The sequence below is a fragment of the Triturus cristatus genome, chromosome 2_1 (genome assembly GCF_964204655.1).
Source record: "Triturus cristatus chromosome 2_1, aTriCri1.1, whole genome shotgun sequence".
In the NCBI taxonomy this organism is placed as follows: Eukaryota; Metazoa; Chordata; class Amphibia; order Caudata; family Salamandridae; genus Triturus; species Triturus cristatus.
Window position 1 is genome coordinate 939,989,935 of NC_140581.1, and position 23,899 is coordinate 940,013,833.

The 23,899-nt window shown below is 44.1% G+C and overlaps 1 protein-coding gene across 1 annotated transcript in view; it reads left to right on the forward strand.

Annotated features, from left to right (window-relative positions):
- KDM4C (lysine demethylase 4C) overlaps window positions 1-23,899 on the forward strand; it is a 1,697,337-nt gene that overhangs the window by 865,126 nt on the left and 808,312 nt on the right. Inside the window, exon 9 of the mRNA XM_085633463.1 lies at window positions 21,369-21,559. Coding sequence (XP_085489589.1) covers window positions 21,369-21,559 — 191 coding nt within the window. The remainder of the gene's footprint in view (window positions 1-21,368; window positions 21,560-23,899) is intronic.

Consider the following 23,899-nt stretch of genomic DNA (forward strand, 5'->3'; position numbering starts at 1 on the left):
TGGCCGCCATGGGGAAGACCGACGCTAAGCAGTCCAGGCTGCCCTTCGAGTCCCAAAAGAGGAAACCTCGGGTCCCACCGGCGGAGGAGGGTGAATCTGATGGGAGAGATGGTGCTGACATAGATTGGAAGGCGCTTCTTCTTAACATGCAGGCAAGTCTCACCTCCATAGACTCCAAGCTGGACAGTATGTCCAAACGACTGGATTCAGCGGTGCACAGATTGGATCAACATGAGGTCAGAATGAAGGAGGCGGAACAGAGGGTTTCGGATCTCGAGGATGGGACGTCTGCCACGAATACTAAAGTCACGCAGATGGAAAGACTCCTAAAAGTAATTGCAGATAAGAACGAAGATTTAGAAGCGCGATCACGCCGCAACAATGTACTCCTTATTGGCCTTGCAGAATCAACCAACGTGGGCAAAATGGAAACCTTCATTGAGAGATTACTGGTCGAGCTGTTCGGACTGGAGGCTTTCTCTCAACACCTAGTGGTGGAACGCGCGCACCGCTCGCTTGGTCCCCGACCCGTGCCTGGGGCACCCCCCAGGCCTATCATCATCCGATTTCTGAACTACAGAGACCGAGACACCTTATTATGACTTGCCCGAGAAAAACAACCTGTACTGTTTGAAAATGTCACGCTTTCCTTCTATCCAGACTTCACCCAATCTGTACAAGATGCGAGACGCAAGTTTGTGGCGGTTAAACGACTCCTGCAGAGCGGCATTCAGTACTCAATGGTCTACCCGGCTAAGTTGAGGGTGTTTCATCGGGGCCAACAGCATTTGTTTCACGACCCAGCACAGGCGGAACTGTTTTTGAAAAACACTAGGCGATCCCCTGACAATACTGGATCCCCCCGGGGTCGGGAGCGATCCCGCTCGCCTACCTCTGCACCGGACTGACCTGGTGGCTGCGTGTCCCCTTAGTGGACTCTGTTTCATGTTTTTTGGTGCTATTGCTGACCCCAACTTTTGATTGCTCCTAACTTGTTTGGTTAAGCTCATTATTCATACTGGTACTGTATGCTCACTGTAAAGCTTGAGAGCTCCACTGCGCTTGGTGGTTTCGCCTAGCTAGTGTAACTCTTCGCCCTGGCACTTTCTCCCCCTATCCCGTTCTTTCTGCCAACTGTGATGGGTGGCATGTGGCGGGTGCAATATCGGGGGGAGATCGTAGGCAGGTCTGGATCCCTGGTGTCCCCCACCTCGGGAGCGCCCCATTTGGGAGGTGATGTGTTTGAGTTTTAGGTTTTTGGGGGGGGGATGCGTGCCCGGCATGGTTGGGATGTCGGTGTGGGTGGGGTGGGGTTTCTTGAGGGGTCTTTGCTTCGTATATTTTGTATGTTGACATAGAGCCCAATTTTCGAATGTTCAGCGACATGACCCGCTCAGCACGTACTATAGGCCAAAGGGTTGCTGATGCTGTAAATGTCCAAACGCCATCAGAGCAGTTTGATGGGCCCAATTAGCAACAAAAATTTTAGCTCGGGGGGGGGGTATCATCACCGCCATCTCCTGGAATGTAAGGGGATTGGGCGACCCCAGGAAACGCAGACATATATTGCAGGCGCTAGACCGGGTTAATGCACACACAGTTTTTCTGCAGGAGACCCACATGGACCCCCTACGCAGGGCTAATTTTGCTTCGAGATGGGCTTCGCACACGGTCTTCGCGCCATATTCCTCTTACGCTAGAGGTACTGCCATATTAATCACTAGACATATACCCTACACCCCCCTGGGAGAGGCGATTGACCGGGAGGGGCGATATTGTTTAATGTGGGGCAGGTTGGGCAATGAGACCATCACCCTGGCATGCTCGTATGGGCCTAACCTTGACGATCCCAGTAGCTTTATCTCACTTTGGAATAAGATAAAAGACATAGGATCCACTCACATGATATGGGGGGGGGACTTTAACGCAGTTCTTAATCCACTAATGGACAGGTCGAACCCGTCTGCACACCACTACACCAACACATCTAAATACTTGAAGGACATATGTGACACTCAAGATGAGGTAGACTCGTGGCGACACCTACACCCATTTTTAACTGAGGGCACGCACTGGAACACCGCGCACGCATCATGGGCTCGGCTGGACTACATCTTAATCTCGCGGGGCCTGGCCCCAGCTTTGTCGGAGGCACAACACGTGGGCCGCACTATCTCGGACCAATCCCCAGTGTTGGCTAAGCTCCAGTTACTTGAGTTGGCGGGGAGACCGCCTACGTGGCGACTGCAGCCTAACATCTTGCTTGATGAGCTCTTTCGCTCTGAGTTGGAGCACGACATTGAGGAATTCCTCATGCATAACAGGGGATCGGTGGCGCACATGGAGACTCTTTGGGAGGCGCTGAAGGTCACGATTCGAGGAGTCTGTATCTCCAAGGGTTCGGGGGTGTTGAAGGCCTTGCTGTCCACATTACACACATTAGAGAGCACACTTCACAATTTGGAGACCCAACCTAGCGGGAATAGTCAGACCCCCTAGACACTCTAACTTTATCACTGAGCTGGAGGGAGACGGTGGGGTGCTCCTCCGCGACACGCAGTCGATCCTGTCTACCTTCACCACTCATTACGGGTCGCTATATACCACTACCAGGGTAGGGACGTTGGACATGGACGATTATATGAGTGAGCTCACTTTGGGCTGGTTGCCGGACAACCAGAGAGAGTTTTTGGCGGCACCGTTTGAACTTGACGAAATTAGGGAAGCAATAGCACAGATGGCTTCGGGAAAAGCGCCGGGATTAGATGGGCTTCCTATAGACTTTTACAAAGCCTATGTGGACATACTCGCGCCGGTAATGAGGGAGGATTTTCACGAGGCACATGAATCCGGGCACCTCCCGCCGTCGATGCAGGAGGCCTTAATCACCTCACTGCTCAAACCTGGGAAGCCGCCGAAGTGTTGCGATTCATACCGACCTCCCTCCCTAATCAATTGTGATGCTAAGATCTTGACCAAGGTACTGGCGAATCGATTGAAATTACTGATGGAGGGGCTGGTGCTCTCCGATCAAGCGGGATTTATCCCCGGCAGGGCTACCTCAAATAATCTACGCACTTTATTTTCAATACTTCAAAACGTTGACCCTGAGTTGCCAATGGTGGCAGTCTTCTTAGACGCCACCCAAGCGTTTGACTCCCTGGAATGAGATTACCTCCTCTGTATACTACAGAACATGGGCATCCCAATAGGTTTCTCGCGATGGATTGAAATACTGTATCACAAACCCATGGCCAGGGTGGGTATTAATGGCCGCATATTTGAGGCCTTTGCGATATCGAGGGGCACTCGGCAGGGATGCTCCCTCTCCCCTCTCCTATTTGCCCTGGCCATCGAACCCTTGGCAGCCCGGCTTAGGCAACACCACTGAGACAAGGCACTGCGCTGCTTCCAGAGGCAGGTTCCGATTTCCCTGTATGCGGATGATATTACGCTTTACATCAGGGACCCCTCTGTTAACCTTAACCCCATATTGCGAGAATTTATACGTTTCTCTGTGTTCTCCGGAGTTCACATTAACTGGGGAAAATCTACTATCTTCCCTCTTACAGCAGCAGCACAACCATTCCCCCCTGATTATCCGTTGCAGTGGTCCGATAGTGATGTCCGTTACTTGGGAATATCGTTATCCCGGGATCGGGAGGAACTTATGCGATAGAACTATGGTCGTGCATTTGATCATATTCAGACTTGCGTGTCTCGCTGGATCACGCTCCCCCTGTCTATGGCGGGACGGGCATCCCTCATTAAAATGCTCATACTCCCAAAACTCCTGTACTTATTCCTTAATATCCCCTATCACCAGGCAGATTTTTTTCCAATCCCTGCGGTCTGAACTCATCCGGCTAGTCTGGGGGGGCAAGCGGCCTAGGTTGAGTTGGGATTTGCTGACCCGCCCATACGCGAAGGGGGGTTTTGACTTACCAGACTTCGCACTCTATTATCATTACGCGCAGGCACAGTTCGTTTACTATTGGATCCACTCTCCTCCCTTCATGCCCCAGGTAGCGGTGGAACACTGGCTGGCGGACCCCGTCCCGCTGGAGGGAGCGTTATTTAGTAAACCCGAGACACAGCCTGCGTATCGGACCCCGCTCTCCAGCTCGATCCTCGCCTGGCGACACATTGCGAGCAAATTCCAAATGGTGCTGGCCTATTCCCCGCTGCTGCAGTTGGTGTATCACCCCTCTCTGCCCTTACTACAGGAACAACTGTTTAAAAACATGCAATCCAAACTTAAACTCAAGACGTGGGGGGACCTCTATCATGAGGGCCGCTTTCGCTCACTAGCACACTTATGTGGTGATCTGCCCCCCACATCCATGGAAACGTTTCTGTATCTTCGACTGCGTAGTGGGATGCGGGCGATTACAGAGACGTACCCGGATGAGCCGCCAATATTAGAACCGCTACACCAGCTGCTTCGGGTGGACTCCCCTGCGAATGCGGTTTCCAAGCTATACCACACGATTCACACCACACTCGAACACGAGCCATGTAGGGCACGCACTAAATGGGAGGAGGAGTTGGGCGCGCCTTTGGAGGATGACCTCTGGAGCTTTTGTTGCCAACAGACAGAACAGATTTCATCCAGTAGCAGGTTCAGGATCATTCATTATAAATTCTTGCACAGACTATATTGTACCCCGGCCCAGATGCGTAGGTTTGGTCTCCGAGAGGACGACCTGTGTGGGCGTTGTCGTGCGCCATCAGCAGATTTCCTCCATCTGGCCTGGGGATGCCCGGTTATTAATAGATATTGGCAGCAGGTGTTTCTGGGACTCTCTGAAATGGTGGATGCCCCTCTAACTCCTTCCCCTACACAGGCACTACTTGGGTACACAAAGCTAATCAAGAGACCGGTTCGTAGATTTATTACAGTCGCCCTTCTAATGGCTAAAAGACTAGTGGCGTGTAGATGGGGGAGGGGCAGGGCACCCAAATTTAAAGACTGGCTTCAGGACATGATACATTGTCAAGACACACTGCTCATGTATGCGGAGCTGTTGCCCACTGCCTCTAAGCCGGTGGACATCTGGGGCCACTTAAGAATTATCTCCTGATACACCCCACGGCTGACACCTTAGGCACTGTCAATGACAAAACGGTCACCGCCACGTGCTCTTGATTGTTGTTCTCAGGGATGGGGGTCCTGACTGGCTTGGAGATGAGTATGGGGCCCCGAGACGATGTTTTGCCATGCATGGATGGATTAGACGATGCTGGTACACTTAATCCCACCAAATGCCACGCGCTAACACTCTACTTAGATGGGTGGGGGTGCAGGGTTCATTACGCTCCATGATCTCCCCCCCCAATGCTTAGGTTTACAGTACTGGCCATTGCTCTGGACTCGATGCTGGCCTAATTGTTGAATCCTGGGAACATGTCACCGTTTATATGTTATGTGCTGCTATTCTCTTTGATGCTAATAGCCTATGTCACCTCTGTACATGTTTAATGAAAACTTTGAATAAAGAAAGTTAAAACATTTTTTTTTTTTAAATGTCAATAAGACCCAGATTATTTCTAACTTTCGGACAAATAGGGCAGTGACTGGTATTGGTCACAACAGCAACCTATTTAGGAGTACAGATTTCCGCAGACCTGAGACATGTCATCAAACTGAATTATGAGCCTTTATTTAAAGATATGGTTACTAAAATGAAGGAATGGCATAAACTTCCTATCAGTATTATAGGACGTTGCAACATTGTTAAGATGATTATTTTGCCTAAATGTCTCTACTTATTTAGGGCAATACCATTGCGTGTCCCGAACTATTTCTTTAAAAAATTGGAGGGCGCTATTAGCAGCTTCATATGGAGTTATAAACAACCAAGACGTGCTATAACATTCTTTAAATTATCTTACAGATATGGAGGATTACAACTACCTGATTTTAAAACATATTTCTGGGCCTCTTTTGCAGGACGCCTTAGCGACCTTATCGCCTCGAACAAGCTACACTGTTACTACAGCCTTGCTGTTGGTAATGATAGTACCATGTTTTTATACAGGATCCATGACCCAAATTACTTTGAGAGTAAAATTCAAGACACTGAGGGACATAGTGTACATATGGCAAGATATAACATCTAGGTACAGCCTACCTTTGACGCATCTTTGCATGCCATTATGGAGCAATCCCTTGCTCCCGGAAATCTTTCATGACGTGCAAGCTAAATCTTGGAACATATATGGTGTTTATCAACTCAAACATCTATATAATGTTACTGGCTTCCTCATGTTCTCAGACCTTAAGAAGTCATATGGCATCCCCAAAAATATGTTTTACAAATATCTACAGTTTAGAGACTGTTTATGGGGGAGTAGAGATATCAGACATCCTATAGGTTCTGATATACTGAATTATTTACACTCAGAGGGAAAATTGACCATCAGTAAGGCCTACCAACTATTTTCTCAAATATGGGAAAACGATAGCCTTAAAATAGCGACTAAATGGAGTGAGATATTCAGACAAGATGTAGCTCCTGTGGATATTGAAGAATCATTGGAATGTCTAGACACTGCAATATGTTCCATTGATTTAAAGCTGCAACAATTTAAAACTGTATATATGCGCTATTACACCCCAGAACGTATAGCTAAATGGACCAACCCCATCAGTATCAGCTCAAATGACAAATGCAAATGTGCCAAGTGTGGATTGGTTGCTGCTAATATCCTACATATGTTTATAACCTGTCCTGGCTTGACTGATTTCTGGAAAGATGTCTTTTTTTTTATAATAACTTCCCGTTTAAAAATTCATGTACACTTAACAGACAATGATCAGATACTTGGCTACAAGCCAGACGTAGCTCTAAATTCCCACCCAAAGCTTATGAATGGTGGGCAATGTTAAGGGAGATCTTAAAAAGGGAGCTGGCTATAGCGAAAAGTAGAGGCATACGCTCTGGAAATAAGTGTCATCGGCTAATTGTCTCATGTCAAAACATTGTATTTCTTTTCTTCTTTGCCTTTCCCCTTCCGTCTTCCTTCGCTCACTTCTTATTTGCTCATTTGTGTAATGTTTATTTGTTTTCTTCTTTGTAACTTGCTCCTTTTGACGAATAAAAAAGAAAAAGGGAAACGTCACCCTTTAAGCCATATCTATTGTTCATTGCCAATTTCTTCTGTCAGAAACAAAGTTGTTTATTTTTGACTAACGATTGCTTGAAGAGAATGATAATACTTCCTATTTGATATTCTCTAAGCATTATTTGAAAGATGTTCATTCATGTCAGGCTGTTGGTTTCAATTTTGGCTAATCAGCTGTCTCTATGTATCTACCTTTTATAGCGGTGGGAACAAGCTGGTTTAATATCTTAAAAGAAGTAGGATATCGCATATCATAAACTGGAATACAAATCCTGATGAACATGTCCAATATTTGACATGACGTAATTGTGAAAAGTTAACACAAACTAGTAAAAAATCTGCATGAGTATCTAGAACAGAAAAACGTTGCGTTGTACTAAAACCTATACATTTTAAAAGAACTACATGCAGCTAGACTCTTATGCCAGATAACCACGTATCGTACACCTTCATTTTCTCCTCCTGGAGGTGAGAAATTACTAAAAGAGTTCTTGTTTAGCTTTATATTCTGGCCAGCTGTTCTACCTGAAGAATAAACTTTAACTCGCCACAGGTGGCAGAAGCACAACGAACAGAAGCAAACAAAATCTGGAAATTCTAGCTTTCAAAAGGGCAAACACATCCAAATAACCTCTCCTGTCTGCCCCCCAGGCTATGGAAATCTATCCCTGATCATATCAGACTGGACACAAATCTCTTCCTCAGGAACTCTAAAACACATCTCTTCAAAATGTATCTGCCTAACTAGGTGTTCCATACATCATCTGTTTCATCAACGTATGCCACATGTTATCTTTCCAGTTGTATGTAAGCACTCCTATGCCCTTGGGACAAGGCCAGCACTACTTAAATACTACAAACAAATAAGTCGTTCTAACAAAGTACTTTCCAAAACCTTGACTGAAAATAGTAACCTTCCTGAAAATATTGCTCTGTTGTAGAAGCAAAAAAAAAAAAGTTGCACTTGTGAACTCGCTGTTAACACATCACAGCATCAGAAACATGACATGGATACTAATGGGAAAGAAAGCCAACAGTTAAGTTATGCTCCCTGTTTTGTAGTCCTACTCGCAGGATTCCACTCAACTGAATACTCCTAAAGAAATCCAACATGAACGTCATTTCAGCAGATAGTTAATGGAAGAATGTTTATTAATTATTGCTTCCTTATCCTGCTTTCCCAACTTGTTGAAATTGGCTGTGATCTCAGAAAAGACCAGAAGCAGCTTTTTAAAGAAAAAAAAAGTTGTGAATTTTAGAGAGATCCCTGCACAGATGTTAATCCGAATACATAAGCTCGCTTTTATCCTTTAACCTTTTGATTCCAATTGGTTTCAAGCCAGTGCTTCCCAAACTATCCAAGCAATAAATAAAGATGCCTTTACATTCTCAATTTATCTCATCATATTTGCTGTGCTTCAAAGACCAAGATTCAAAATGTCATGCTATGTCTTTTGACAAATGACTGTTTATTTTTTTAACATTGGAATAGGTGGTTACCAACTCCTTTCACTTTGCAGTCAGAGAAACAGACTTCAAGTAGTTCATCAGAGGCGGCAACACAGTATTCGTAATAACCCCATATGGTCGTTTGTGGCCACCTTTCAGCATGGAGGGGTCGCTCTGCTGATTAGTTAAATTTCTCTGCGCAAAGACCGACCCCTGGGTCCCCCTTCCATATAGCCCCCTTGTCTTGATTGTGCCTATCAGATAATCTCAACACGTGGCGCAGCAAAGACTTTTACACAAAACAAATAACACCTTTAGAAAATGGTTTTATTTTACAAAATGCAAGGACTCTCTCTCTTTAGAATAAGGCTTGGGGTTTTATTTTACACAGTGCTTTCTAACAGAAAGGCTTTCCCAGATGTGAAATGCGCAAGATTCAAATACACAAAGATATACATGTTTATATACAAGCAATAATAACACACGTGATAAACATAATGCATGAATAATACTGATGAATAAACAAGCAGCAAATAATATGAATTAAGACTCCAGCAAATATACTGGACGTCCTGCAAGAGATCAGAAAGATGTATATATATTTTAGCATTGTGTATGTTTACCTAAACAGTAGATTTATTTCCAACTATTCTAACTAGGCCTCTTGGAATATGTAAGTTTGCACAGCTGGTTTGCATAAACATATTTGCACAACCAAATTTGCACATCAATACGGTCTTATATACTATATAGCCTTGGGCCTAACATTACTATATCCTGGGGATACATATAGCCCATTTTGTTGATGATTAGGATATACACTTATAAACATGAGTAATTGACTATGATACTAAGTTATGATGCCATGACAACGTCAGCCCCCTTTTTTTGCACCCAGATATTTCAGTCCTACTAAAATTAAGTTTTGCGTTGGATTAGTATCCTTCCCTTTTTCTCATTTATTTTGACATGTCATCTTTTGGCATGTACATCTGTATATAGAGCAAGAGTTATTTATACTCTACTTGGAAGGTACCTCCAATATATTTCAGTAGTTTTTACTTGTTGCATAAGATTGATTTAAATTATACTTTTTTTTATTATTATTGGCACTTCACGTCAAACACGATAGCACTTCCATACCATGTCCGACATTTAGGCAAAGTTAGGCATCTCCTTATATGTATAATCTCTCTCTTTTGTATGCAAGGATTAGACCTGGCCATCTATTTTGTAAGCTTAACACACTGCAAGGCCATTTCTCCTTCTATTTGAACAATTTTTGTCATTTATTATGCATCTGATTTTGGGATATCTCAGTATTTTACTGGTCATTGGGTCACCTATTTTGGTTTTATCTGATCGATTGTATATTCAATAATCACTGTCAGAATTTAAGAGTAGAGTGAGGAACAAAACACAGAAAAAAACAATGAACAAAAACACTAAGAAAAAAAGTGACCAAATGCAATTGTTTTTTCGGTATTTTATTTGTATTTATTGATGTCTTTTTAAACATGCTTAATAGCTGTTAGTATTTTGTCTATGTCCATGCTGGGCAGGTCATGTGATGTGTTTACGTATTGCACTAGCACTTTAAAAATGCACTAGAATTGGGCTCCGACATGTCATGTGAGCAAGGTTCTGTGGAGCTGAAACGCGTCATGGCGGCACAAGGAGTGAAGTAAAATCACCTTAGTTCGGTGTGGATTTTGCCGGATGTGGAGAAGAAAGTGATATATATATATATATATATATATATATATATATATATATATATATATATATATATATATATACACACACACACACACACACCAAATGATTACTATACACATCAGATGATTACTTTGGATGTGCACCTCAACTCACCCCTACATCACAAAGAAGACCCCTCAAATGATCAAAACCACTGGCCAAACATCACAATGGCAATAACCAAAACTCAATATATCACCTGGTGCAAACACCGTATCTCACCCACTTCTGACAGGGAACGTTAAAACAGCCGGGGTTTGAGAGCCTCAGCAACCAGGGTTTCACTCTGAGGTAGACGCATCCACCCCCACTCAAATTCCAAACTCCCGGTTTCTGAGTCGACAACCCTCAGCTTTAAACACACTAGAAGGTTTGAAAAAGACCTTCCCCCGGGCCAGATGAATCTTACCAGAACTGGCCAGGTTCCAAGCAAGCATTCCCATGGCAGGACGGAGTTCTCACGTCCCCTTCTCCAAATCTCGAATGTTCTAGCCTTTATCTTGATGAAGCTCACAAGGCCTTTCAGAGTACATAAACAATCCCTCACAAAAACAAAAAGACCTTGAACTTGAATAACCCAAGCATATTGCAAGCGCTGCTGTGCACGCAGAAAAGCTGAAGAAAGGAAAAGTCAGGAAAAAGGATGACATGAGGCCATGTCAAAGCCAATAGTAAGAACTTCATAACTCTCATCAATATACAACACAATGCACAATTGTGCACAACTGCTTATAGATTCACACACTTCATATCTCAATGTACAACACCGAGCACATGTGTGCGAGACCAAAAGAGTACGTTCCACAACTCTCTCTCCCTCTCAGGCTTTCAAATGCACATTCCACACATTTCATTCTTGGCAAGGCTGTCCTACTCCGTGACAGCTCCCATGGAAAGACAGCAAGATTACAAGAAAGAAACTTGTAAGAGAAGCAAGGCATATGCAGGACCGTCGTACATCCAGGCTAGGATGAAATAACACACTAAAGTCAGTTAAAATAATGGTAGTCAAAGGTGATCACTGGGTGTCAAACCACAAGAGTGCCTCTAGCCCTACCCTACTTTAGGTTTCTACCAGAGCATTCACAGTCCCAGATGAACGAGTCATTGGGCTTCCAATGGGCTCAGACATTTATATATTTCCTGCTCCACCCTTGCCAGATTATAGGCCCTGCTCCGAAGAGCCTTCCATGGGCAGGGCTGCCTAGACACAATCGGTCTGAACCCTCGAAGTAGATTGCTATGTCCTGAGACCCCACAAACATCTGAATTGTTATGTAATGCTCTGATATAATGTATATGTTGTAAGAAATACTAATAAAAATGTTTAAACAAACTTTAAAAATCAGAGGCGGTAGTCTGTAGTTGACTTAACAAAACATTTTGGTCTTGTCTGGAGAACATTTGATGATATTTTCTGTACTGAAATTCATGTGAAGTTGCTGGAAAACTATCTTTAATCTATCAAAAAGGGGCCAGTAGTGTAGGAGACCCTGAAACTTGTAGCAGGGTGAATGCTAGCACACCAAGGCAAAGGTGGTACAGTTCTGAGTACATTCATCTGTTTGTACTGACAAGAGGGTAGTCCCTCCCATTCTTTACCACTCTACTTTCTATGCCATGCAGGAGGTGAGATCTCCAGGACACATCAATTTGAAAGTACCTCTTGGACAGAAAACACCAATTAGTAGGCGTGGGTTCCTGTGACACAGGCCGACCTTTTTAACCACAACTAGTGCAATGGATAACATAGAGGGTTGTTCCCAGTTATACAATGATTCAATATTTTTCTTCAAGTAATGTTTCCCAACCTCTCCTGCAACATGGCTTTTATTTGCTCTCCAGTGTCATTCTAGTGCTCTAGCTAGTGGCCGCGTACATAATGTTGCAGCATAAGGTGCAACCTTACCTCGCCTTATAGATTCTCTGGTCGTGAGTGCTCGTGCCTTTAAATTATATCAACCAGCTCATCGTTACCTGGGGTTAATCGGATTCTTAAAGCTAATTCCCCAGATAGGCTTAATGGGCTGTGTCAGGATCCCTGACTTTGAATGTTAATTATGGCTAGCACCAGGGGCCTGGTGCTGAAACCAAATTTCCCAAACTCTTTTACTACTCTTTATTTAAGGGGGATGGACCACACTGCCTCTCATCCCAGCGCAGATCACCCCAATGCATTCTGATAAATACAGTATGCTTACTTAAAAGTTGCTGTCGTTTTTCACCAAGGTTGATGCAGGTAGTGCTGTTCTATAGACACGTGTTTCTGGGTTCATCATTTGAGAGCACGCCCAAAATGACATGTTGCTCTCTACTGATGAAGGAATGAGTCTTGAAACGCATGCCTAGAGTTGCACAGCACAGGCTGCACAATCAAGGGTGAAACATTAAAGACTACTACAGAAGGAATTGTTATCGTGCAGTACAATTACCATGATGGAAATGGAGTGCTAGGATGTGAGGCAGTGTGCCCTCACCCTCCTTCTATCCTTAATTTAAATGAGTCTAGAGTAAAACGTTGTGACCAGAATCAGAGCTACCTTTAGAATTTGGTATTGGTACAGATAAATTCTGAATTTACAACTTTGCAGTACTCTTCCCCCTAGCTACCGTGTTTAGCTTCCTTATCCGTTCTGGGGAGGGGGGGGTTTTGTGGCATTGTATTCTGTTTTCTAATCAAGACTCTAATCTTCATACTTCGGGCTTTGGTCAAGCACCACATAGTGTCTAACAGTTTTCACAACCCCATTAAACTGTTGCTTTATTTCCCTTGTCAGCTTCCGTAACATGTACCATTGCATAAGGCATTGTCACATATTTAGGGCTTTCCTTCGGAAGGGTAAGTGATTTGCCTGACTCTGCTTATTTATCACAGATGTCATGCAGATAGACATGCCAAAAACACCACATCTATTATTAAATAGCTTGACTATTGATTAAAAAATATATTTTGTACGCCTCCTAATCCCTCTGCAGCTGAGTCAGCTTCCAACTTAATTACTTTAGCCATAGATGTCACTTTGTCCTTGCTGCAAAAAATATTCACCAGCGCACCACCAAATGTTGCATCTCTTTTCCATTCTAAAAATATGGGAAATTAATAGGTTGTTGCTCAAAATGTCATTTTATAAAATTGACAAAAATTCAAAGGCAAAATGTCAGCCAGCAAAACAACTTAACTTTCTAAATTGACGAGTAGTTGATTTAAGACTTTCGTATGCTTTCACATGGGGCACCTCACTTTAACAAAGGTATTTCATGAGAATGCATGCCTAACGTTGTTGAAGAGGTTGGTTCTGATACCCAGTTGGCAGTCTGTAAATTCCAAAATACCTGATGGAAAGTGTGAACGTGTTGCATTGGTGGTTGACTCTATTATTGAGAAGTACTGGGTACCCTAATGAGCCTGAGTGTTGGACAGACTAAGCTTATTTTACCTTAATTAAAACAACCAATTGTCACTGCTTACAAATGAATGAGGATATCCAACATAGATGGAAAGGCTCCAGAAAATGTGCACGAGGGGGCACAATCACCTCGCAGACCATGCATAATGACGCTCGAAGGCTTGTCAAGCTGTTCCAACTGCACAAGGCATTTTTAGAGGGCAGTGCACTAGGAAACCCTTAGCAGAAGTGAAGACAGATAAGATGTGCAGGGCAAGTCCTTCTGGCATGCTTAATAACACTTATCTGAAAATTTGACACTGGTGTAGGTAGTTACTTGCAGTCTTTTCTCTGAAAGGGTGTTAAATTGTGTATATTCATGTTTAGCAGTGTCATACATGGTCATTGGAAACTTTCAGCCACAGATCTGTCACTGTGGCCCAGTCTTATTTTTATCACACGTGGTGATCTGTTTGTGTAAGCATTCTCAGCTGTTTGCGCAGCATGCCCCAGCACAGTACGGGAAGTCCACGCAGAAAATGCAAGTCTTGAATCTGCTAGAGAATAAGATGCGTCTCTCCTGAGACCTGAGTGCAGAAGCGGGAGTCTGTTTCACACGCCACGAGTTGTACTCGAGAATGTGTGGCCTCTGTTAAGCAGGGTGTGTGATTTTTTTTTTTAGAGGTAATAAAATATAATTTTATCAATTCTGACTTCAATTCAGGGTTCCAGAGTTTAACAAAGTGTCAGTTTTTAGTATGTGGGAAAACAGCCGTGAATTTATGTCGCAGTTACTGGCAACTGAATGCGCACTGAAATTCAGCAAATTAGCTCTTAAACTCTAACTCAGGTTTACGACTGACAGCATAAATGTAATTGGTTAAACGTTTCATTTGATGACAAGCAGGAATCAACTAAAACATAAGTAATGGTTCACCTGACTTGCTTTAGAACCGGCGAGTGCTGTGAACTGTCATTCTAATTACGAACTTGCATTTCTAAATAATGCACAGCAGGTTTACCCGAGCTTTTTAGAAAGATCGTGCTTGTGTGCATGTTCAGGTAGTTGATATGTCGTTCTATGGAAGACGATAGCAGGTTGTTTGTACATATTTGTGAGCATTATCACAGGGCACGTGTTGCATTTCACCTACTTTATTATCTTTGTTGTTTCAAAGCGTTTTTTTTTTAAAAAACATTTTTGTTTTTTTATTGGGGTTCAAAGCGTTTTTGCCTACATTGTGTGCCACTTTGTTTCTCATGGTTTTGGTACCTTATTCTGTCTTTTTCTTATATAGTAAAAACTGTGTTAGTACGATCAGTGTTCACCTATGTAATTTGTTTCTCCTTTTCAATGGTTTCCTCTTGTTCCCGACTTGAGTGGATGAGGTGCATGGAAAAAGTGGTGTTCAGGTTATGTTGCTTGTGTTAACCAAAGATGATAGGCTCAGACGTGCAAAGACAGCCACGCTTGCAGAAAGGCAATATGGGACAAGTTAGATACCTCCTTTAGCAAAAGAGGATGACACAGCCGAAGTCAATTAAACATTAGGATGGTGTCCCAACTTGGGACCAAAGGTATGGGCTAAAAGAGCTTACAGTGTATAACAGACCAGTATGTAACTCAGCTATAGAAATATTCGATTACTCTATGCTAGCTGTACTGACTAAATTAATGAGTTATCCCAGAAATGACTCGTGTTACGCAGACCTTAGAAATGACAACGAAAAATGTAATATTAAGTAAGCACCATCATGATACACACTTAAGGATTCCTCTAGTTGTATAATTGCAAATATACAATCTTCCCATCCACAGTAACCAATTTCCAACTTCCCCGACCGTAAACTGTAGTAAGCTATTCGGTCTGTTTCATTTTCAAGTGCCTTAGTACTTGTCTACTAAACATGGATGGACGGGCAAACATAAATCCTTGGTAACTTACTATGGTATTGGAAAGTACAATCAGACTTCACTCTATTACAGCTCTCTGTCTTTGGAATTGTATATAATGTTGATCCTACCCTCCTAGATAAGAAGTAACTGGGAACAAGCCCCACCCATCTGTCACACCAGAACAGTTAGTTTTCTTGTGGAATTTTAAATAAAAATAATAGTAAGGATATTTTTTTAATACATGAATTTTCCTATACATGTTACTCCTTTTTAGGTAGCGCTTGCGCTGTTCATGTGAAATCTATTGTTTTTAATATATTTTAAAAGGGACTTACATCCTGCCTTCACTTTTTATTGGTCCATATGCTTGCCAGTTTAATTTCCTCCGTTTCTATTGGTTGGAGCCTGTTCTCCCTGCTGTGTCTCTTTTATCAGTTTCCCGTGGCCTAACTACTCATTCCCATCTGCGTTGCTGGTTCGAAAAAAAATTCTTTTGGTTAATGCTGCATACCGTTTGTTATCTTTCCCTCTAAACACCTAAAATTGCTATATTTTGCTACCTGACCTAAAATTGCTATATTTTACTACTAAGCAGGCTGTAACCTTGCAGTTAAAAGGGGCTTGATTTAAATGGTGCAGCAGGTGCCGTGGCACCAGGGTCAAAAGCTCTAAGGACACCCACTAAACAAAGACTATTGCAAACTTTTACTAGTAAACAGACATTCACATCTGCAGTTATCTAGTAGGCACTATGGTCATGATTACAAAATTACAGTGATACCAGGAGCAAAAGTTGTCAAGTCCTCTAAACACCAAATATTGCTATATTTTACTACTAAACAGGGGCAGTCATAAGTGCAGTTATCTTGCAGGAACTATAGTCATGATTTGAATAGTGCAGCAGGTGCAGTGGCACCAGGCCCAAAAGTTGTGGGGAACGTTTTTCCTTATGTTAAGGCTGCACAGCGCGTTCCCCTGGCTGCATGCATTTAAAACGCGCTTTTTTAACTCTGCTTTAGTGCCTGGCACTTTTAACTCATTTTGACATTCTTTATAATATTGTTTCGCTAGTAAAATTGCATTTTTTCTGTCATTTGTTTGTTGCCGCATTAAGTAGCCTAAACCGGAACGAAGTGATTGCGATGCTCTACATGAGCTTTCTCCGTGGTGCTCTGAAGGGATGTTTTAACCTCCTTTATCCATCAAGAGCAGTTTCTGTATAACAGTACTGTGCCAGAGTGGAGTTTAGCTATTACTGCATCATTGCCCTTTTTAGGTCTCGGCTGCGCTTGCGCAGTCTCGCTCCGAGATTTAATGACTTGGAGAAGAGGGGCTTGAACCCGCCCCTCTTCTCCCCTGTTCTCCATTGGCTGGCCTCTTGAATGCTGGCCAGCCATTGGAGAAGAGGTCAGTCATTCAGATTAGGCCCCGTCCTTTTCGGATCGGGGGCGTGTTTTTTGCAAGAAGTCTCAAGGAGGAGACAACAGCAAAACACGCCCCTGAATCCGAAAACGACGCTGCCTTTCTCCGAGGCATTTCTGCTCTGCCTCGGAGAAAGGCGGTGGTGTCTTCCGGTGCCCTCGTTTTTTTTAGGACTCTGAAGCTATTCCTTTGTTTTTAAACTGCCCGAATCCATCTCCACTGTGCTCGAGGCGTCATTCCCATCCGGTAGCTTCCTGAGAGCCTCACTTCCTCTGGCTAAAGTTTTAGATTTGGAAGCAGGTTCTCCGTCTTAGGCCCCATGATCTGTGGTCGGCGTGTAAAGATCCAGAGACTGCTCCGCCTCTGCCTGCTTTGCTGGAGCACGCTGCGTGCTGCTCGCACACACAGCGCTCGAACCGCGAAAATAGTCTGTCTTGCTTCCCCCGATGCGATCTCCACTCACGGACACCTGAGCCGTAAAGTAGAAATGCAGCCACAGAAACAGCATTGGGGCGTCTGAAGAGCTGCGTACCGCCGCACCATCAAGGGCCACTTGATCTACACCCGCGTCGGGTGAGGTAAGGGACGACTGCCAGTCCGGCCACTCACGCTGCCACCATCTTGCCAGCAATACAATGCCTAAAGGGATTAGTGCCCCACCATTTTCCATTCTGCAATCAAAATAAAATAAAGCGGAACAGGACCGTAGATGACGTGTGACGTACACTGCACACAGAGGATTCGCGCGCCTGTGTGTGTGTGTGTCTATACACTCCGGCACCCGTGCACACATACAGTGGTATGCATACAGCAGCGCACGCACACTAACACACATAGATAGATACACAGCACAGAGTGGGACACGCACACAAACACAGTGGCTCACACGCAATAGGCCACATACTGTAACTCGCCACACACACACACACACACGCGCACACACACACACACACACACACACACCATCGCGAACACACCATCGCGAACACACACACACAGTACTACGTGCTCCACATACACACGCACTCAAGGTTAAACGCACACGCATACAATGGCACAGACACAGAGTGGGTCACACAACAGCAAGGTCAGTAACTGTCAGGTACAAACCCACTTGCAAACAGCGTGACTCACAAGCTCAGTAGTGCATACCCTCACACTGTTACGTGATTAAAGTAGCCCACAGACTACGATGCAGTGACACATAGACTATTACTATGAAGCACGCACACTTAGACAGACACACTTAGGCACGCGAGCACACCTGATTTCAGATTTGGACGTAGCATTCTCTGTATTCTGTAGTCTGAGAGGCATTTGACACACACAACCCCCCGCCTTTAGCTCATACACACAGAAGGTGCCAGCGCGGGGCTCCCTCCTATATCTGCCTTAATGCGCTCTTGTTCTGCCAATTACCCTCCGACTATGCCTGCAGCCCGGAGGGGCACAGCTGGGACCTGCCCCGACGGGCTCTGCAGCGACAGCTCCCCTAATCAGCCCGGCCAGCTGTCCACTGCGAGCCGCTCTTTAGCGGGCAGATGGTGTGACTTTGGACACTTTTACCCGCGTTACAGCATTGCATGCCTCCCCGGCAAACTATACCCCCGTTTTCAAGTGGAGGCTGGAGGGCAACTTTCTCATCCTAGAGACTAATTACTACTCTGATCTCTAGCGGTGAGCCACCAGAGTATTCCTCTCTCTCTGGTTAAACCATTCATTCTTTCTCTACCCACTGGCGAAGCTTGAGGCAGGGGCCCCTCAGCCCTTAAAGGGTGACCCCATTAAGCCCAAGGAATATCCGTGAGATATGGGAGAGGGGGGGTCATCACAATTTTGCAGAGGGAGGCATTGTTTTATTTTACACCACTGGCTTGGGGGCTACCTGGCGTACCCCCGCTTGGCAATGTGTTTCACGCCCAGTAGTACCATTACGATACAAGATTTACAGAAGGAAGGGGGCATTCTTTAGGTTGCATTTGCAACAGTTTAACCTAGTGGCATTGTAAATGACAATGCCTTTTATGTTTTAAAAACCAACACGTACATAAAAGGCTTTGCCATTTATAATACCAATAGCTCAAAATCGTGTGAATGCGAGACCTATTGCATTGTAAATGTGAGTGTATGCACCCCCTGTGAGTGTATGCACCCCCTCTCGGTTTATGCACCCCCTGTGAGTGTATGCACCCCCTCTCGGTTTATGCACCCCCTCTGAGTGTATGCACCCCGGCTCAGTGGGTTAATGTGTTTGCTGCAGAGGTCTGTGTGTGTGTGTGTGTGTGTGTGTGTGTGTGTGTGTGTGTGTGCGTGTGTGTGTGTGTGTGTGCGTGTGTGCGTGTGTGTGTGTGTGTGTGTGTTTGGCTCTGTGTGGGTGACTTTTTTTGGAGGTGGCTCTATGCGTGTGTGGCTCTGTCTGTGTGTGGGTAACTGTGTGTGTGTGTGTGTGTAGGTGGCTCTGTGTGGGTGGCTTTGTGTGTGTGGCTCTGTGTGGGTGCAAATGCAATAGGTCTCGCATTTGAGAGAGATTAAGCTATTGACATTGTAAATAACAATGCCGTTTCTTTAAATGTTTCAAAAACAAAAACATAAACAAAAATAATGTCATGAGCAATGCCAATAGCTCTAACTTTAACAATGCCGAGACCATTGCATTGTAAATGCTTGTTTCTTTTTCTTTCTAAACTGGAAAACGACATTGGAACGTAAGTATGGCAGTTTTAGAGCTTCATCAGTTGTGTGCCCATGTGCCTCTGTAGCCGCTGAAAACAAACAAAAAGAAGACCAATGAAGAGGGATGTGATCAGTATTCAGATCCATAGTAGATGTCTTTTTTTACTTTTATTTCTTCTGGTAGAATTATTTTTTGTAAAATGTGCATTTGAGCATTCTGCAGTGTTTGCCATGATACAGTACCTTTAGGTCTGTTACTCCTGATTCTTCCTAGTTTAAATGGGCAAGATCAGTGACCAGATTTAGAAATTCATAGGCACTCATTAGGGGATACAAAGAGGTAATATACTCATATTTTGAGGCTTGGTTTAAACTACTAGACAGATGAATTGTTGCTACCTGTTAATTAGGGTAAAGTATTTATTTGCACTGGCAACACAATCTTTGTCTGAAACGGGGTGGTATTGTGTCTTTTCAGATCTTTTAAGACTATGCTGAGCCATTCATTTTGCCTGATTGCAGGCGATACTCTTTGGGTTTCTCTGACGAGGCCATCTGCTCTGATAAATGAATCTTCATAGTGCAAAATTGATTAATTATTGGCCCATCAAACCACGTGTACAATTTTTGGTTAATGTAAACATCCTTTCTGAGAATACTGTGGATAACCCCTTTCTCCCTGAGATGACATGCACTCTGCAAACGATGAAAGGGAAAGCCTGAAGAATCATCTTGAGAGCATATAACTACTTAAAAAAATATTGACCCTGCCAATTGATACCTCGAACACAAACTCTTCCCCTTCATTTATCCCCATTGAATATATAAACAGCCGCTCAGGCTTTAAGTTCCTGTGGCTGAACTGGATTAGTGGCCCATGTATATTTGAAGTATAACAGTACTATAAAAAGTAATCTAAAGCAAAGCCACACTTATGTCTGTGGAGCTTATTGGCTTACTGTGCAGGGGAGAATCCTTCACTAGATGTACTTCATGATCTGTGCATCAATTTGATGACTGGATCTTCGCTAGTTGCAAAACCTCTATTGACTAAAGAACTGTTTTCATCTAAACAAGAATGTTTACCACATCTGAGCTCCAAACAGTGTTTAATGACGGTCACATGGCCTTCAGAAAAGATGTAGTCCTTTAAAAACAAATCTCCATCTTACCCAGGGAGAAACTACTTTGGCAGTATATGGTCCGCCACGATTTTACAGTGCCTCCTTAATCTTGTTTTTCATACCACATTCTGCAGTTTTCCATTCCACTGTGGCTGCCATTCTTAGTACAGATGTAGTTTGCATTGAAAATTAAAAAAGTTTTTTATGTAAGTACTCTGTGAAACGTTGTTTTTTCTGAATAATTTGTGTTTTAGGTAATACACATAGACTGTAGTTTAAATTAACGAGCCTTTAATGCTTATGATATAAACATGTGCATTAGAAATATATTTATTTTTCCTGTTGAAAGTAGTAGACCAGTGCGATTAGGAGTAGACAGCAAGTTATTTTTTAAAGAAAAAGTACACTGAATGACTTTCTCAATGAGTTCAATGCTGAAAGATTGTTTTTCAGGCTTAAAGTGTAAAAATGGTAGCGAGGACATGCCGTTGTTGCTGCTATTAAAATGACCACGTCCTTTTCACCTTTCAGTGTTCTTGCAGTAATGATATGGTACAGATATCAATGGATATCTTTGTGAAGAAATTCCAGCCAGAAAAATATCAACTCTGGAAACAAGGTAAAGATGTGTACACCATCGATCACGCCAAGCCTACTCCTGGCATAACCCCGGAGTTGAAGGCGTGGCAACAAAGGAGAAAAAAGAAAAAATCTCGCAGAAGGTAATTGATTTCATTTTTTTCTGCGCGATCAATCGCATGTCTAGTCGCAATCACGGGCATAGCCATCGTTAGAGCAACCAGAGTATCCGGGCCCGATTTCCTTGCTTGCATGAAATTCCATTGTATACTTCGGGTTTTTGAATCACTGAGTGTTAGACCTGGCATCTTGACGTGGGTCTCCATCCATTTTTTGCTGTTGCCTCATGTGTTTTTGCTGGTGTTAGATGCTTTGGGCCCTGTGCCACTGCTGTCGAGTGCCATAGTGCAAGTGCTCCCTATTGTAAATTGATGTATGGATTAGTGATTCCATGATTGGCTGATTTGGTTTACTTGTCAGACCCTAGTACAGTGCACCAGGAGTGCCCAGAGCTTGTAAATCCAAATGCTGGTGGTGGGCTTGTAACACTGGTTGTGTCACCCACAGAAGAAGCCTGTAAAAGTGTGTCTAAGGCCTGCCATTGCAGAGCCTGCGTGCAGTCTGGTACTGTCATGCTGACTGGGCAAGTGCACTCACTTGCCAGTCTCTAAACCTTCCCTTTTCTTCATATCAGACACCCCTAAGGTAGGCCCAAGGGCAGGGTGCATTGTAAGTATAAGGTACGACATGCCCTGGTGTGTGTGGCATGTTCTAATAGTGAATTAAAGCCATTTTTGTGTTTCAATATTGCAAGGCTACCTGTTCTCCATAGGCCTGAATGGGCAGTTTGATTTTTACATCTTATAATCCTAACTGACTCAGTGAACATGGTAGAAATTCGAATTTAGTATGCCTTAACTCAGAATTATAAAATACATATTTTAGTGAAGTTGGTTTTAACATTCTGTGTTTGAAAATACCACTTTTAGAAAGTAGATATTATCTTGTCTAACCATTCAAACCTGCCTCTGCTAGGCTGTGTAGTCCTTGTCTGGAGTTTGAGTGACAGGGCTGGGGGATTCCAGGAGACAGGGTGAGTCAGCCCAGTGGTGAATAGAGAGATCTGCATCTAGATGGGAGGGAGGAGTTGCACCTGGGACCTGAATAGGGCTGTGCCTTCCCTCCAGAATGCTGTCTCCACCTCCTGTGGTGTCTGATGTCTCTGCCCTGCACTCTGAAAGGAAAGAAGGAGTCATGTAAACAAAGTGCTCCAGGACTGACCAGAACTGGTTTGGACTAGGCAAAGGCCTCTCTGCCTTCAGAGAACAAAGAGAAACTGGGTATAAATATTGGGACCCAAACCCAAGCAGTTTAGATCACTTTGTGAAACGAGAAGAAACCTTTGCTGAGGAGTGGAACCAGAAGAAACTGAGGAGAGACTATCCCTAAGCTGAAGTGCTGCTTGGGGGATTGGCCTGCAGTGGTTGCCTGACTGCCAAAGAAAGGAGAAGGGACTTTGTGTGTACTTTATTCAACTTGTGAAGGATCTCCAAGGGCTTTGTAAAAGAGCTTGCCTCCTGCTGAAGTCTCAGGGCCTACAGACTTCACCCACCAGCTATCCAAGGGTTCTCTAGAAGTGACTGCAGTTTTGCTGGACTTCTTGAAGACTTGCATGCCGCAAGGAGCTGGAAGTGTGACTCAAGAACAGGAAGCGTGTCGCCCAACTGCCACGAAAGCTTCACAACACGAAGCACCTAGCATCGCCGAAGAAGAGGATCGACGTCGCAGCAGACGCCGCCGCATCACCGGGAAGCGTGTCGCAGAAGAATCGTTGTCATCGCAGGTCCACCGAAGCGCCTCGCATCGCCAGGAGAAGAGGATCGACGTCGCAGCAGATGCCGCTGCATCACTGGGAAGCGTGTCGCAGGGCCTGTCGCGGCTCATCGCAGGAGAAGAGGATCGGTGTCGCAGAAGACGCCGCCGCATCATCGGGAGGAGTGTCGCAGGGCCTGTCGCGGCTCGCATCGTTGTGGAAGCAACTCGCATCACCAGGGGAGAGGATCAACGTCGCAGCAGATCCGCCGCATCACCGGGAAGCGTGTCGCATCAAGAAGAAAGCGCCATCTTTGTTTATTTGCACCGGATTTGCAACGCATCACCGTCCTTGCAACACTTTCGTTGCTCTGCGTGTCGCATCTTAAGGTACTTTGAACTCTGAGTGTCGCATTTACCATCTTAAGAGAACTAAGCTAAATTCTAACATTTTAAAGTAACAGTATTGTGGATTTTTGTCGTTTATGGTCTTGTATTAAACCTATATAAAGAATGCTTGTTTTTTTATATAAAACTTGTGTGGTGTCCATCTGTAGTGTTGTCACTTGATTACTGTATGTGTTCACAAATGCTTTACACACTGCCTCTGAGATAAGCCTGTCTGCTCGTGCCAAGCTACCAAGGGGGTGAGCAGGGGTTATTTTAGGGGT